Source organism: Tursiops truncatus, chromosome 6 (assembly GCF_011762595.2).
Source record: "Tursiops truncatus isolate mTurTru1 chromosome 6, mTurTru1.mat.Y, whole genome shotgun sequence".
In the NCBI taxonomy this organism is placed as follows: domain Eukaryota; kingdom Metazoa; phylum Chordata; class Mammalia; order Artiodactyla; family Delphinidae; genus Tursiops; species Tursiops truncatus.
In genome coordinates, this window is record NC_047039.1 from 59,045,476 (window position 1) to 59,063,594 (window position 18,119).

An 18,119-nucleotide genomic window follows, 5' to 3' on the forward strand; every position below is an offset into this window, starting at 1 on the left:
AACTCTCATCTGTGCATATTGGTTTCCATGAGATATGACAGGAAAGATACCCTAAAATTAATGGAGACTATCCAACTCTTTGAGTCTGGCTTCTCTGTTGGAATCCTCTTCCATCTCAGCTGAATTCCCCAGGCACTACGCCCGTGGCCTCTGGCACGGAGCGCATGGAGCGCCCCCGCCCCGCGTCAACCAGAGATGGAGTAGGAGTAATTGAGAATGGAAGGCTCCGGGAGAGGAGCAGAGGGCCTGAGGAGGGGGTAGGGAAAGGGGGCGGGGGGCGGGGTCTACCCCGCCCCCGCCCTTCCGTTCACTCCCATTGGCCGAGCGTTTCCTGGCCGTATCCCACTGCCCACCCCCAGAACGACGCTTAAAGTGTGCGAAGCAGGTGCCTCGAGTGGAGTAACAACTTTGCGCGCGTGTCCGGGCTCAGCGCGGCACCCATTCATTGCTTCTGACCATCCATCCGTCCCTTCGGTCATCCAGCGGGGAGGGGCTCCAGCCCCCCGGGGGCAGCCGCTACCCAGGGGACCGCGACCAGAAGAGGAGCCGAAAGCGTAGCTGACCCTCGCCGGCCCGGCAGGGGACGGTGACCACCACCATGCAGACGTGCGCCAGGGCCTGGGGACTGCGTCTGGGTTGCAGAGTCGGGGGCGGCCGCCGCCTGGCTGGAGGCGCGGGGCCTCGTTGGGCGCCGTGCGGCCGTGACAGCAGTAGCGGCGGCGGGGATAGCGGCGGGGCTGGGGCCTCGCGCCTCCTCGAGCGCCTCCTGCCCAGACACGACGACTTTGCTAGGAGGCATATCGGCCCCGGGGACAAAGACCAGAGGGAGATGCTACAGGCCCTGGGGCTGGCGGTAAGGACCCCAACCCGGCCCTCAGAGGCCTCACCCTGCGCCGCCCGGGTTCTGCCCGTACGGCCTCCCGGCCCCCGCCAGGAGCTCTGCTTCGCTCCGCGTGGGACCCGCACCCTGGCCCGGGGCCCCTGGTGTGGGAGCGAGCACGCGCGCTCGGTCTGCGTGCCCCAGCCTGCTCCCACCAGGTTACTTTCTCCTCCACCCGCTCTTCGCGCCTCAAAACCGTATATTTTTCAACCTAAGTCGCCCTGCAGATGAGCTCTCACTTTGCAAGAGAAGGACCTTCTGATTTATCCGATTATCTCCGGTTGCCCACTGAAATCCAGCCCGAAGTGGCCGAATCACTACCCCGACTCATTATTAATTTTCTCCAGTGATTTTTGGTTTGTTCAAAGTTGTTCTTTTTAGAAAGAAACCCTAATTAGACAATTTAAATGAAGTTTCCCACAAGCCTTTGTAGATGCAAAATGCAGAGGTGACTTTTAACTGAGAAGCAATTTCCTCTGCCTTTAGTGTTCACGGACTTGCGTTTTAATTTTAGAGCATTGATGAACTGATCGAGAAGACCGTCCCCGCCAGCATCCGCTTGAAAAGACCCTTGAAAATGGATGACCCAGTCTGTAAGTGACCGGGAGATTCCGCTTGCTCTGGCCTATTTGTCTTCTATGGTCTTTGAAAGTCCAGCTGTTTAGGATTGCTCAGGAGGGAGAATGTTTATGAAAATAAATCAGCGTTGGGTACCGCACGGGGCGGAAGAGGGTGGAATAATTCAGTTCTTTATCTCAGCGTGGAGACAGCAAACTTCCCAGGGGAAGGCAGTGCACAAACACGTGTAGAGGACTCCCAACTTTCCAGGCACCTGTCCCAGGCCATGGTTCTCCCATCCTTTGGCTTGAGAGGTGTCATCACTTCTCTGCAGATCAGGATACTCAGAAGGGAAAAGGAATTGCCTACAGTCATGCAAACAGGGGAGTGACAAAAATAGGAAACCCAGACATCTGGCCTCCTACCCCAAGGTTCTTTATACCACAGTAGCTTCAGATTGTTCTCTCTCACATCCAAATTTTACTATTTATACCTACTGAAAGGCAGCAGTACTTTTAAAGCTTGAATGATTTTTATAGAGAAACAGAAATAAGATTCATGCTTGATTAAGAAATCTTAGTTTAACCATAGACTCTCTTAGAATTTTATTATTTTTATTTATTTTTTATTTATTTTTAAAATTCAAACAGAAAGAGAATTTTATTTTATATTTAAAATATTTTTAATGGTCTGAAGATTATTTGACTTCCATGGGCTGAGCACGAATCCACAAAAAATTAAAGGCAAATAGGCAGAGCTGAAGAGCTTTTTTTTTTTTTCTTATAAACAGGAAAGAATTCTCATGGTTTTGAATCATAAAAATGCTATCTCTTACTTCTGGAGTCAAGTGAAGAGAAGACAATTGGTTTATTTTACGTTTTGGAACAGAAAGGATATGTGGAAGGCAAGCTTTATTTTGTTTTAAAGTATAGAACTTGAGGTATGAAGCAGGTCCAGCTCCAGCTGGCTGATGCTGTAACTCAGGGTGTGCTGAGGGCTGCTCCCTTTGTTAGTTTCAAATCTGAACCATTTCCCCTGACAGCAGGGACCTTGTTCATAGAAGAAAATATGCGCTTTTTGTCCAATTGAACTGACTGAGACTTGGGGATAGCTGGAAGCCTTATCTGCTTAAGGTTTAGGAAATCAGAATCCTGATTAATTGAATGTTTACAGTGAAGAGTTATATATTTTTGAAGCAAGCCATCGGTGAATATTTGAATAAGTAAAAGCCCTCCTGAGACTTTCAAAGTCAGGACATGTTAGGTCAGCCCTTTTACCATATACTCTAAAATAAAATGTTCCTGAAGAACATTAGCATCTAGGAACCATGTCAAAGCTATCTAGCCTTTTTTAGTTCAGGTGCTTGTTTCCAGCTGACTAATTTGAACCTTGGGGGATTCCATTTCTCCTCCTCTCCTCTTTAGAAGCAGACTTCTGATAAGTAATTTGCAATTTAAGTGTAAACTTTAAACCCAGCTTCTGTGAGACTTGGGGCCGGTTCCATCTGGTTAGTCTGAGGTGACTCAGAAAATATTGCACAGTCAGGAGTCCCCCGTTGCCCTGAAGTGGGCTGGCTCTCCAGCAAAGCTTGCTACTTGGAAGTGAGCTGGGGGCGGAAATGGGGGGGAGGGGGAGGGGGAGGTGGTCGTGGGCAGCACAGAAGGCATCAGTGTTTTCATCTGAGGTGTGCACACGTCATGGGTAATGAATGTGTTCCACGTGAGGAGAGCAAATTGGTACAGGTAACCTCTAGCAGAAGCATTTTCATTTAACAGTGGAGCAGCATTATCCAAACTTGGTTTCACGTGAATGCTGAATGCCTGTGTTCTACTGTAGTCAGAGGAATTCTAGACCAAATATTTGTTCACTGCATACAGAGAAAACTAATAAGAGCTAGTTAGATGAGTCTTAAATCCCTCATTGCTAAGGAAAAAGAAGATTGTGAGAGCTGTAGCAGCATGGAGATACTTGGGTTAGTGCTTATGCATAACTTTATAATCTCAAATCTTTATGTAGTGCTTACCATGTGCTGGGCACTTTTTAAAGTGTATTTCATGTATTAATTTAATCCTTATTACAACCCGGAGGGGTAACTACCATTCACAACTCTGTTTTAAAGATGAAGAAACCATGGCATACAGAGGGTAAGAATCCTGCTCAAGGTCACCACTGGTAAGTGGTGAAGGCAGAATTCACCCCACACAGACCAGCTGCTGTTCACACTCCAGCCGTCAGTCTACATTGTCTTCGTTGTGTCCTCTGCAAGGGGGTGGGTGTATAAAGTAGAAAACTCCTGTCCTGACTCTTCCAGAGCATCCAGTTTACGGGTATGCACAAGGCCAATCACACTGGAATCACTCTGCCACTTGCCAGCTGCCCTAGTGGAAATGCAGCGGCAGGCTGAGAGCACAGGTGTGAGAACACTCAGGCCCGCTGCCAGGGCGAGGGAAGGGATGACAAAAGTTCAGGACTAGGGCTGGGTATCGAAGGGTGGGTAGTTATGCTCTGCTGGACAAGGCTGGGGGAGACTGCTGGAGCTAAAGGGACCAGCTTGTACAGGACAGAGTGGCCCGACAGAGTCAGGGAGGTACAGAGGGTCCAGCTGTCCCACAGGATGCTCCCCCTCCCCTTGGACACTTCAGGAAGTGCCTTGAAAGAATACCTTGATCATTAGTTGGCTTCACAGTAAGCCATACTTTAGAGAAACAAGCAAAGATATTCAGTTCAAAACCCTGTCAGATTCATCTAGTCAAGTGAATTCTCCATCCCTCACTGACATACACAAAGAACAAAAAAAACTAGAAGGATATATGTCAGTGGGAACATTTGTTTCTCTGTATGGTGCCATTACGGATGATTTTAGATTTCTTTTTATTCCTTTGCTTTTTCTAGATTTTCTACAATAACTATGTATTTATTTTGTTATTAATACAAAATTTAAATACTTTATGAACCATGCCAATTGCTTTCGGCTATGATATGCCTCTCTGTATAGTATTTTCAGTGAAGCCATCTCAAGCGAACCAGACTGAACTAGCCTGTAAGTTCACAGAAGCAAGGTTTAAAGTTTACACAAAATTGCACATTGCTTATTGTGAGCATGCTTAGGAAGAGAGAGGAGACACTAAACCCTTTAATGTTCAAGTTATTCAACCAGAATTGACCGGCTGAGCTGTCAGAATGAGACTTTTGATGGTCTTGTGAGAACTTTGTATTCTAAGAGATATCGTTAGAGTGATTTTAATAAATGGTTAATGGAGGGCAGTGAGCAGAGGGAGGAGGTATTGTGTAACGCAGCTGCAGGTGGTGACTGTCACCCAGGTGGGGTTGGACACTCTTCCATTTTTTTTTTTAATATTTGACAGCATTGGGTCTTCGTTGCTGCGTGCGGGCTTTCTCTAGTTGTGGTGAGTAGAGGCTGCTCTTCGTCGTGGTGCACGAGCTTCTCATGGCGGTGGCTTCTCTTGTTGAAGAGCACGGGCTCGGCGTGCGGGCTTCAGCAGTTGCAGCACACGGGCTCAGTAGTTGGGGCACATGGGCCCTAGAACTCATGGGCTTCAGTAGTTGTGGTGTGTGGGCTCAGTAGTTGCAGTGCACAGGCTCAGTAGTTGCAGTGCGCAGGCTCAGTAGTTGTGGCTCGTGGGCTCTAGAGCGCAGGCTCAGTAGTTGTGGCACATGCTGTTAGCTGCTTTGCAACATATAGGATCTTCCCAGACCAGGTATTGAACCCGTGTCCCCTGCATTGGCAGGCAGATTGTTAACCACTGCGCCACCAGGGAAGTCCACGGGCACTCTTCTGAACTGACCCCAAATACACCTACAGGGCAGTTGTTCCCCTGGCTGTGGGCGTCAATTATCTTTCAGCTGGATTAAGTCTGTTGTGAGATGCAACCTGTAAACTCTTCAGTCTCTGACAAATCTCTCCTTTGGCCATTCCTAGCTCCTTCAGTTCCCAGCACATATGAATTATTATTTCATCTTTAGGATAATTCCAATGGATTTTCATTATACAACTGTGGAAATAAATAAAGACCAGCCAAATGAGAAAAGCAAAGGCTGTTTATTCTGAACTTGCTCTAGGAGTCAGCCTTCTGCTTTGCAGAGGAGTGGGAAGACCTCATAGTGAAATAAAGGAAAGGCTTCAGGTGTACCCTGTTGGCCTGGGCAAGCGGTAGGTGGGCCAATTCAAGCAGGGCTTCCTATGTGATTGGTTAGGGCTGCTTGTTTGGCTTTGTCTGGTTGGTCCTAAATTGGAAGCAGGGACCGAGAGTAGGGAAGCTGTCGGTTATTAATCAAGTCCTGGCCCTTCTGGGCCAATTGTTACAGAAGTTATCATTCATTTTCCTCCATTGTCACTGAAGATAGCAAAAGATGGCTTTCTGCAAGTCTAATCTGTAGCAGGCTGAGTTCAGAGGTGGTTTATTGTAGGTAAGGGGGTTGGTTTCCTGAGTAGGTTGCTGCAGGTTGTGGGTGAAAGTTCTGTGGTCTGGCTATTCCTTATTTATATGTTTAGACTCTCACAGCAGTCTGTTGTCCTTTTATTTTTGTCATAAATTCTTGTTAGGCAGACCCCTGCTGATCTGACTGATACCTTGGACAGTCAACATATTGTCTAAATTGTAAGTGTTTATGGCTATTTACTATAGGCGAGGAACTGTGAGGATAAATGTATGAGAAAACATAGTCACTATCCTCAAGGAGCTTACATCTTAACATAAATTGATTCAGAAAGTTAAAGTGTCCAAGATGTCATAAGAAACATGAATAAAATGCTGTGAGTGTACAGAAGTGATGTGAAATTGGATAGAAAAACAGGGATTTCTGAAAACAATGTGAAAAGTTGAGGTATATCTTTTCCTGTTAGAAACAAAGACAAAATCTTTACATTGACTATGTTTTCTTTGTGTGTAAAATATGTTATTATAAGAAGGGAAAAACACAAAAAGGCAGCTCCTTCATTGAGAAAAAGAAAATGGCAAAATGCAATGTGTGAAGCATAATTATGGAATTATTTGAGTATTGTTATAGTCTCATCCTGGATGGAATCTTAATAGAATAATTATGCTGTCAATGATTTGGGGGATTCTGGAGTGTTTTCCAACACCACCGAGCAATTTTCAGTTCTCAGGGGACACCAACTGGTTGTCCTACGATTTAACTCACTTCTGATACTGTCTACCTGCATATAGCATCAGACCTCACAGATTAAGTCCCCCCAAACTGCCCCCACTTCAGGTGCCAATCACAAGTTAGGGTTTTCACCTGGGCTCTGACCAACAAGCTATAAATTGGACCCCCTCCTCTGGTTCAATTAATTTTCTAGAGCAGCTCACAGAACACTAACATTTCCTTACATTTACTAGTTTATTATAAAGGATATTATAAGAGATACAGGTGAACAGCCAAATGAAGAGGTACGTAGGGTAGGGTCTGGATGTGTCCCAAGCACAGGAGCTTTTGCCCCCATGGAACTGGGGTGGGCCACTTTCCCAGCACAGGGATGTATTAGCCAGCCCAGAAGCTCATCAACTCTGCTGTTTTTATAGAGCTTATCCTGCAACCCCTCCCCCCTTCCTTTTCCCTGAGGTCAATTGGTGGGCCTGAAAGTTCCAGCCCTCTAATCACTTGGTCTTTTTGCTGACCAGCCACATCCTGAGGCTATTTAGGAACCCCACCCTAATCACTTTATTAGCAGATACTCAGGTGTGCTCAAAAGGACTTGAGTATGAATAACACAAGATACTCTTGTCACTCAGGAAATACCAAAGACCAGAGATATTTCTTATTATACTACAGGGATATTTCAGAAAAATATGTGGTGATATATCCTGATAAAAGTGGAGAGGTGAAAATATTTATTTTAAAAGAGATGAATCCTAAAATAAATTGTGATCAGTTTTTTCCCCTTCCTTTTGAAACTAGAACACCAAGTGAGAAATCTCAGTCTTTGTAAAGTATCATTTTTAAGCATTAAGATATTTTGAACTATCAATCTAAATAAGGATGTAAACTGAAACAAGCTCAAATTACCAGAAATTTGAGTTTATTTGGGAATAGCAGAGAAATTGCAATTTAGGAGACATGTGCTGTAGAAGCTGCAAACAAGTTACTGAGGGTCTGGGGCAGGTTGTGTTTTGGGCAGGGAGCACAAAGAGAGGGACATCCAGCCAGAACCCAGCCAGTAAGTTCATTGGCTTGAGTATGGAGAGATTCTTGGTGGATGTTCATTGGTCTGGAGATAAGTCTCAGTCTTCTGTAAATCAGGCGTTTACAGGAAATCAGTCTCTCAGTTCTTAAGTTCTGTTCTTCTGAGGGAGCATGTGTGAGATTCTCCATTTCATATCCTTGGGTTCCTTTTTTTTTTTCTTAATAGTCCTTTTTCTGCTGATAGCACCTTATCTTCATTTGGCTGTATGAGTCTCATCCTTTTCCTCTTCAACTTTTATGTTTCTGCTGTCTCAAATTGTTCCTTTTTTTTTTTTTTTTTTTTTGTGGACGGGCCACGTGGCTTGTGGGATCTGAGTTCCCCGACCAGGGATTGAACCTGGGCCACAACAGTGGCCACTAGGGAACTCCCCTTGGGTTCCATTTTGGATTGAAATCCTTTCACAGGACTTGCTTATTTTTTGACATGCAAGGATACAAACATGCTGACATATGGTGATGAGGGGCCAAATAGGTCATGTGATCGGGACAAAGAACTTAAAATATAAAACAACTTTTTCCTCTTCATCTTGTTAAAGGATCATGGAATTCATCCAGCACCATCAAAGATTTTATGTAAATGGAATTCTTTAACAATATTTTTAAAAATTGGCAAAGTTACTGTATTAGTTATCTCTTGCTTTATAAGAAATTACTACAAAACTGTGGCTTAAAACAACAATGAACATTTATTATCCTCACAGTTTCCGTGGGTCAAGAATCCAGGAGCAACTAAGCTAGGTGGTTCTGGCTGAGTCACTCATGAGGTTGTGGTCTCACGTTGGTGGACGCTCAACTAGGGCTGGAGGAGCCACTTCCAAGGTGGCTCATAAACATGGCTGGCAAGTTGGTGCTGGCTGTTAGCGGGAGGCCCTGGTGCCTCCTCACATGGGTCTATCCACAGACTGCTTCAGTGTCCTCACAACATGGCAACTGGATTCCTGCAGAGCCAGTGATTCAGGAGAGAAGGAAAGCCGGGCAGAAACTATTCTTTTTATGACCTAGTCTTGGAAGTTCTATAGTATCATTTATATCATATGCTGTTCATAAAAGTGAGTCACTAAGACTGGCCCAAATTCAAGGGAAGGGGAATTAGTTTACACCTTTCGAAGGGAGGAGTGTAAACAAGATCGCACGCAAAATTTTTTTTAATAGACGTTCCTTTTTAGAGCAGTTTTAGGTTCACAGCAACATTGAGCAGAAAGTACAGAGAATTCCCCTATACCTCTTGCTTCCACATATGCACAGCCTCCCTTATTATCAACATCCCCCACCAGAGGGGTACATTTGTTACCACTGATGAACCTACGTTGACACATCATCATCACCCAGAGTCCGTAGTTTACATTAGGGTTCACTCTTGGTGTTGCACATTCTGTGGGTTTGAACAAGTGTATAATGACATGTATCCACCATTATAGTAGCATACAGGGTGTTTTCACTGCCCTAAAAATCTTCTGCATAGATATTTAAAAAACTACCACATTCATCTAAATTAGCATATACTTGCTATCATAAATTATAATGAATTTTATCTAACTTTTAAAAGTACTCAATGCTATCAAAATAAAATATACTGTGCTTTAAATATGGTATTACTCTTGAGGACTATTGAGGTACATAGGGCCATTTGCCCATAGACTAAATGCCCCAACCTACTCCCCTTTGTCACCATTGGGTTATAAGCCACTATCACCAAATCTATGTCTATAGCCTCCTCCATCTACTTTAATTCCTTGAGAGACTTCAATGGAAAATACAATACTGCTTTAGGCACTGAGGATGCAAGAATCAGGAAGTAAAGGGTGATAAAGATATGGTCCCTGACTGTAGGTTAAAACTGATAGGGAGATAGATACTGAATAGCTCCTTAGGTCTGCAAATAGGATGAATGGTTTAGCTGAGGTTATGGCATGAGCAGAGGCTTGGAAGTGTGGACATGCCTCAAATAACCTAACATGGTTATTTGAGGATGGTGAGTAGACCATGTGTGTAGACTATTGAGCTGCAGAGAGGTATGGAAAGCAAGGTATGGAGGGCCCAAAGCCATGATAAAGGATTTGTTTTCCTCTACATAGTGGGGAGACATTAACAGTTATTACAGAGGGAAGTGACATATTCAAACTGTGTTTTGCAGAGTGCCTCTGAGACAGAGGAAAGGAGACCAGCTGGGAGATTGTTGGAGATTTTATTTATTTTTTTTATTTTGGGCTGCCTTGGGTCTTCGTTGCTGCGCGAAGTCTTTCTCTAGTTGCGGTGAGCGGGGGCTACTCTTTGTTGCGGAGCACAGGCTCTAGGCACGCATGCTTCAGTAGTTGTGGCTTGCGGGCTCAGTAGTTGTGGTTCACAGGCTCTAGAGCGCAGGCTCAGTAGTTGTGGCGCACGGGCTTAGTTGCTCCGCGGCGTGTGGGATCTTCCCGGACCAGGACTCGAACCCATGTCGCCTGCATTGGCAGGCGGATTCTTAACCACTGTGCCACCAGGGAAGCCCTGTTGGAGATTTTAGAGGTGAGATTTTAAATGTGTCTACCAGGAAGCAGTCACCAAGATGATATTAGATATGTAAGAGTGGGAGCATGAGAAGGCAGGGGAGTCTTTAGACTGTGATGCAGGTCTGACCCTGGTGGAGGGGGAGAAGGATGGAAGAATTGGGTAAGAAGAATCATAGACTGCAGCACAGATCTAAAAAGTTTTGGTCAGACTGAGCAGAGTCCTTGAACCAAAGTCACCCATCAGAGGAGTCCCACATCTTACAGGAATGGGTCTGCATTAGTTCTCCTGCTGGGCTTAGTATCAATAATTGCCTGGGAGCAGCCTGTGGGAAGTATGGTTTTGGTACAAACATGGTGGTCGGTCCAGCGGGGCAGCAGGTAGGACTGTCAGTCAGTTTCTAGGCTGAGTGTCTTGGGGTGATGGAGATGTCATTAACAGAGAGCAAACGGGGAGAAGAGGAGGGTCCTAGAGGAAGACGAGATCATGGGTGTTGTTTGAGCAGAACTGAATTTGAGGTACTCAGGAACATGCATTTGAAAAAGCTGAATCAGTAGTTGGAAATAACGAGTCTAGAGCTCAAGAGAGAGATTAGGGATGGAGTTGCAGATTTAGTGAGTCTTCTGAATGAATTAATGAGAATGAGTGAGATTTCCTATGGATGAAGTATTGGGAAGAAAGTGGAAACCAGGATATTGGGAAATAGAGCATGGAAAAAGACACAGGCAGAGCAGCCTGAGATGAAGTAATCCAAGAGGCCAGAGGTTACATTTTAAGTCAGGGGTTTGTGGACCTCAATATCATATTCTGGACCTTTCTTAGGCATAAGAGAGAAAAAAGTACACATGATTACATAAGGACACTCTGAGGTGGGAGGAGTTTAGGGGCTGCCTGTCTGATGATCTAAGTGAGAGGCAGGAAGGGTGAGACAGAGCATTAGAAAAGTGAGAAAGTGATCATCTCGGTAGTGAGGGGCCTAGATCACCCTGCATGGAAGACCTGCTGAGATTTAATGGCTTGAATCTGTAAGGTTTGCTAGGATCCCCTCACCCAGCATCATTTAGTGACCTGGGAGCAGGAACAGAGGAATGGGGTGCCTGAGTTTAGCTTAGTTTGAGGATTGGTAAAGTCAAGTGGCCAAGGACTTCAAGTCCACACAGGCTGGCTGGGGTGAGAGACAGGTGAGGCAGTCCCATCCGTCCACATTGGGATGGGAGCTCAGTGAGCACCTTATGGGAATGGGCGTGGGGGGCCTGACCTGCTCGGGAGCCTGAAGGGGGGGGCCCACAACGAGGTTGTGCGCTGCTTTCAGGAGGGTGAGTGTTCTGGCTTCTATTCCTTATGTCCTCTTTTCACCCCACCAAATGGCACTGTGCTTTGCTTTTAGAAATCTCTGTTATATGATGTGTGAAGAACTTAGATCTCGTTTTGACTGCTCAGGTTTGTTTTACTTGTTAAACCTGAAGTATTTTAATAAAAATGCAAACTGGGAATTTTAGTAAGGATTCTCAATGTCCATATCATCCAATGTACTAACTGATTAAACAATAAGGAAACAAAAGTTTGGAAAATATGAAATTATTGTAGGCACTGTATTATTTCACAGAACTTGCTTAATAGCTGCAAGTTTCCCTTTAGAAATGTTTCTCTGAAGTTCATGCCTTTAGGGATGTGAGAACCTTTTGCACATTGATTTGTCATTGTGGATTCTGTGCTAGGTGAGTTATTGTGAATATTGAGCTAACAACTATATGTGGGAGTTTAGGTGAATTTTCATTCACTTGGATTTTCTGAGCACCTAGTATGTACCTAGCAACCACTATGCCTCTGTCCACAAAGAGATTATAATTTAGTTGGTGAGATTCTGGGCTGGATTACAAATTTCTCCATATGCCTGTATTCCTTTGATCTATAAAAATTCTCTCTTTCCTGCAAACATCTTAAATTGTTTAAGTTGGACTCAATACATATTTGTCCCTTCTTGTTCTTGCTCTGCTGGCCGTGACAAGCTACTCACAGGGCAGCAAAGAGGAAAAACAAACACTCCAGGACTTCCACTCTGATTCTCATTTCAAATTGACCATTTGGCCTGCTTACGTAGGTCAACTGGTGTTCCAGGTAAATATTATGAATTGTAATGTTTCTCTGTACACTTCTTTTGTAAATGTTTATAGATGGAATGAAAAGGGGCGGCTGACGAGGTCTCCCACAGAAAGTAGTGTGACCCAAGTCCCAGAAGTAAATAACAGACATGTCCCCACTACCCTGCCATGGGATGCTCTTCTGGTTTTCCTACAGCTGCTATAAAGATCTTGAACCTGTATATCTCTTGGGTGAGCAGGCAGAGCTCTAGGGACTGCTCACTCCTGTGGAGACGAGGGACCATGGAGCCATCAGAAACACGGGTTGGACGTGCCTTGGCCCCTCTCGGCTGGAAGTGCCTGGCCAGGGGTTCTAATTCCCAAGACTCATGAGGGGCTGGGTGAGCTGGGGTATTAATCGGCTGATCAAGAAGATGGGAAAGAGCCTGGCAGGCTTAGGGTTGGGGGGCCAGAGCCCCAGGTCAGGCCTGTGTGGTGCTGCCCAGACCACATCCTGCCGCATGGGGTGGGCGCCCCTCTGCCAGTCTTGAAGCGTTTTCAATTCAAAGAGTTTCCATGTCATTATTCTGCATTAACGAGCTTATAGATTGGTTTGCCTTCCTGGACTGAACAAATTCTATAATTCAGCAGACTGTGGTTGTGAAACCCTCCTTTGCTAGGGAAAGAAACTTGGCAAATAAGAGGGAGTAGGGTTTAATGGGCTGGGTAAGTGGGGTTAAGCCATGCTTAAGCCCACTTATTTACGGGGCAGGGAGAGAGGTGCTGCAAATGATTAGGTGAAGTTAGAAAAAGGCTACACATTAGGATGGAGTTTGTAGGCAAATTCTGGCTTCCACTCAGGAAATCAGAAAATCCTGATATATGCTATCATCCATGGTTTGTTTATCTTGAGACCCCGGACCCCACCCCGCCATGGTTCCTGAGCAGCTTTGGCAAGAAAAATGCTAAAGCAGCCTCTGTCCTCACATTCTAGCCCCAGCTCTTCCCTTCAGCCTCTGGCAGAAAAAGCCCTTTCTGGGAAATTCAAATATGAGTTTCTTGGTTTCCAGTCCTGATGATTTCCTTAGAGTCCTTTTCTGAGAATCTTGCAAAGCACGTGAAGGGCAGGGAGTGGGAGGGAGGCTCTGTTGCTGGTTGAATGGCTGCTCCATGCTGTGCGTTGCTGGGCTGCCTGGAAAATGCTCTGTGGACAGCCAGCCACTGTGGGGACAGCAGATGTCTGCACCCATGTATTTCACAAGCAGGATTTTGTTCTGGGTGTAACATTTTAACTCAATTTAAATTTTTTGAATAAATGACAGTCGTATTATCCAAAATTCAAGAGCATGAAAAGATATACAAGGTAAGCAAGACCCCTTCTCACTTATCAGTTTCTTAAGAATCATCCCAGAGATATTCTGTTAATATACAACATATCCATAGATATTTATTTTTTAATATAAATGGTAGAATAATATATACTCTGTAGAAACTTAGGCATAATATTTTTAGATTGTCAGAAAAGCAAAAGCAAAGCGTGGATACATTTTTCCATATAATTGTGGCAAAAAAAAATTGTGTGTTTGGGAATGGGTTAAAGGTGGGGAACTGTGTGTGTGTGTGTGTGTGTGTGTGTGTGTGTGTGTGTGTGTGTGTGTGTTGGCGTGTAGCAGGTATCTTGACCCATATAGCCTGCCTGTTTATTCTAATGACATTCTCCTAGTTCTTGTCCAAGTTCACATGTATGGGAAATTAAAACCTAGGCCTAGAAATTTAACAGCTAAATCAGCTTATTCCTACCAGAAAGTATATTTGGGGAAGTGGTTGGTACAAAATTCTCCTTGATGTTTTAGGTGCAAGTGACAAGGGAGTTACTATTGGAAAGGCTCTTATATGGAATTATGTAAGGAGGAAGCATTCATTCTGAATTCTGAGAAGCAGGAACATTGTGAGACCCACCTGTAGTTTCTTAGGGAATGGTGCCCAGGTCACTGAACTCTGTTCTTGGTACATTAGGACCAGGGCGTTATGCAACGTGCTGAGGTAGACGAATAAACAAGGTCAGAAGCAGGTATTTATTCCACAAGAAAAGAACTTAACTGCTTAGATTGCTAAAGGACTAAGGAATTTCATGGCTGGGAGGGCACAGTAATGCAAGGTCTGGCTGCTCTTTGAGGCTGTAGGCAGACGTCTGGAGAATGACAGTTTGTCTCCAAGTGTTTTGTTTTTATTTATTTATTTTTTTAATTGAAGTATAGTTGATTTGCAATGTTGTGTTAGTTTCTGGTTTACAGCAAAGTGATTCAGAGATAGATATATATATATATATATAGTTTTTCATATTTTATATATATGTATATCTATCTATATATATATAGTTTTTTATATTCTTTTCCATTATGGTTTCTTACAGGATATTGAATATAGTTCCCTGTGCTATACAGTAGGACCTTGTTGTTTATCCATCCAAGTGTTTTTTAATGGACATTCCCTTTCTCATTCTGTCTCATTTCCTCCCTGGTTTGTTTCATTGTCCTTCATATTCAGGAAGATAGTTACTGGAATTGGGCCTGTTAACAGGAAGAAGCTGTTTTTGTCCAGTTGGAAGGACAAGAGTGAGGAATGTGCACTGCTGTGGGGCTCACTCTGGGGGGAAGCTGATCATTTTCCTCTCTCCTCTTTGTTCACACAGCTTTCCTGGGGCTGTGCTGCCCAGGGTTTGGATGACACAATTGCCTTTTTAAAATGCTTCTTTTACTACGTAGGTGGAAAAGACTGCCACTTTGGACTTAAGGATCCCACCCTGTTTCTCTAGAAAGGCATTCTTTTCCAAGGGGGAGAGGAATCTAACTCTATTGTGAAGTACAGTGGTGGATATTGCATGGTTAGGATTTGGGCTTTTATTTAGACCAATCATGCCCCAAAACTTGCTCTTAGAGACTGCTTCTGCTATGCTCCATTTCAGAGAGGTTCAGCGGCAGACCTCTGATTGTGGACTTTTCCCTCTTCTCCCCTTTTCTCCATGTCCATTGGATCTTGGCATTATTTAACATAGTAACTCAAACTCTGGGTTCCTAAATGTACTAGGTTGGCTCTTCTGCTGATTGGACCAAAGTCAGATTTCATTAGTAGGTATGAGAAATGGTGACCAGTGAACAAACATTAGAAATAATCCAGACACTCATTAAGTTGTGTTTTTGGGGAGTGTTTTTTATTAAATGTGACTGGTAAAGCCTGAGGTCTAGATTTTTTTTTAATTTATTTATCTTTATTGACATATAGTTGGTTTACGATGCATCAGGTATAAAGTGATTCAGTTATATACATATAACTGAATTATTTTCCATTATAGGTTATTAGAAAACACTGAATATAGTTCCTTGTGCTATATAGTAGGTCCTTGTTGTTTATCTGTTTTATATATAGTAGTGTGTATCTGTTAATCCCAAATTCCTGATTTATCCCCCCTTCCTCTTTCCCTTTTGGTAACTATAAGTTTGTTTTCTGTGTCTGTGAGTCTATTTCTGTTCTGTAAAGAAGTTCATTTGTATCATTTTTTAGATTCCACATATAACTGATATCATGTGGTATTTGTCTTTCTCTTTGACTTCACTTAGTATGATAATCTCTAGGTGAGGTCTTGATTTTATCACAGTAAGAAGCAGTTTAACTCTCTGTTCTTCAAGTCACAGACTGTCTTGACTTGTAGGTTGTCATGATGAGCAATGGATGAGTGAATGGTAAAGGTTTCTCAGACCATTATAACTTCCAGAAGCATGACCAAGTACCTACCCTACTCTTCATGGCTCATGAGTGTCCTTTAGCTTGGTGTACAGAGGACTACTCATTCTATTAACTCACTTTGTTCCCAATAGAATGTAAAATTGGTTGTCAAGACCAGGCTATGATGAGGGCCAATCAGGGAATACAGTTGTCCCTCAGTATCCAGGAGGGATTGGCTTCAGGCGCCCCCTTACCCCCACCCTCCACCATACCAAAATCCTTGGATGCTCAAGTCTCTTATATAAAATGGTGCAGCATTTGCATATAACCTACGCACAACCTCCCCATATACTTTAAATCATCCCTAGCTTACTTATAATACCTAATACAATGTAAATGCCATGTACATAGTTTTAATACAAGGTAAATTCTATGTAAATAGTTGTAAATACGATGTAAATGATATGTAAATAGTTGCCAACACGGGCAAATTCAAGTTTTGCTTTTTGGAACTTTCTGAAAATTTTTTTTCCGAATATTTTTGATTCTTGGTTGAAATCCACAAATTTGGAAGCTGTGGGTCCTGGAGGGCCTGCTGTATTTGTATTAGCTCTATCTGGGTAGGGGCAGAGCCCACAGGTGCTTGGAAAATTTGGTCCCATAGGGACTAGAGTATATCTGTTATAGGATTATTTGGTTGCACCGGGTCTTAGTAGCAGCAGGCAAGCTCCTTATATGTGGCGTGCGAACTCTTAGTTGTGGCATGCATGGGGGATCTAGTTCCCTGAGCAGGGATCGAACCCCGGCCCCCTGCATTGGGAGCATGGAGTCTTAACCACTGCACCACCAGGGAAGTCTCCTCTGTTACAGGATTAAAAACTCAAGTTTGAACATTTTTATGCTTCTGGGACTTATCTATAATTAATTTTTTTGCTCTTCTTTTATGCTAATTGGCCTTTAAATTTTTTCAAGTGTTTTATCCAAGTGTGTAGGACATTGGCAACTATGAGGGATGATGATATGTATTGATATATGGACACCCTGAACTGATGTGGGATGTGGCAGTGGGTTCCTGGCTAGTCTGCAGTGGTGAAGGCATATGGACAGGATAGGCTGCAGAATGGATGAGAAGGGAACTGGGCTCTAACTGAAGCTCTTTCACTGGGCACACGAACTTGTACTAACATCCTCAGCCCTGCTGGGAGGTATGAGAGAATGGGTTTTCTCGCAAAAGGAAGAATCAGGTTCCTGCACCATTCTAGTTGAGAGTTTAGGGTCTCCAGATAAATATTAACATCTCTCGTAGCAGCCACTGCTGTTTTATATAATTGTTTAGGTACCTGGGGTTAGGACTTAAACATATCTCTTTAGAGGATACAGTTTAACCCTTTAACCCATAACACTCCCTGAACCATCTCCCTCCTGGACTATTGTGCTGGCCTCTTACCATATCCCCTTGTTTCCAGAGTCTCCTCTCTGACCTATCCACACTACCAATAGAATTATCTTTCTGTAATGTAGAAAAAAAATCATATTACTCAATACTGTATGACTCTCAAAGGTTAAACTCTTAATTTGACAAAGTCCTTCAAAGACTGTTCTCATTTGAGAGCTGGACCTTTTGTCCTCATGGCATAATATGGAACAGGGACCTGTCCCTCTTGCACAGGATCTTAATTGAAGCTGGCCTTGCTGAATTGGGTGCGGGCCAGGCACTGCTAATTTCCCCTCCTACTGGGCTTCTTAATCACTCTGCCCTAAGAAGACTTTGGGAAGTGATTGGATTTCTTGCATGATTGTTCCTAAGGATGCTGTACTTGCGTATCTCCTCAGATATTGTTTTATTGTACTTTCACCTATAGTTCCTAAATCTGTGGAAGAAGGCAAGATTGTCCATCATAAGGCAGTAGGGTTGTATTTACTCATGAAACCGATACTTGTAAACTGATACTTACTCCCCTCTTTTGTTAGCCTAGTCTGGCAAAATGACACATCTCTTGTGAATTTATTTACTGTGAAAGCAAGTGGGGTGGGAGGGTAGGATGGAAGGTGACAGTGTTTTCAATGAAGATAAAGAAGGATTAATGAGAATAACAGTCACAGAGTTCAGTAGAATTAAAACATCGTGAAGCATCTTCCTAGCCAGTTTGCCATTTTAGAGATTGCTGTACCTAGATTTGTAA

At 43.7% G+C, this 18,119-nt stretch overlaps 1 protein-coding gene across 1 annotated transcript in view; it reads left to right on the forward strand.

Moving 5' to 3' along the window:
* The first annotated feature begins 394 nt into the window (after positions 1-394).
* The window catches only part of GLDC (glycine decarboxylase), a 100,025-nt gene continuing 82,300 nt past the window's right edge, over positions 395-18,119 (forward strand). The window contains exons 1-2 of the mRNA XM_019934824.3: positions 395-853; positions 1,395-1,473. Coding sequence (XP_019790383.1) covers positions 599-853; positions 1,395-1,473 — 334 coding nt within the window. The 5' untranslated portion in view covers positions 395-598. The remainder of the gene's footprint in view (positions 854-1,394; positions 1,474-18,119) is intronic.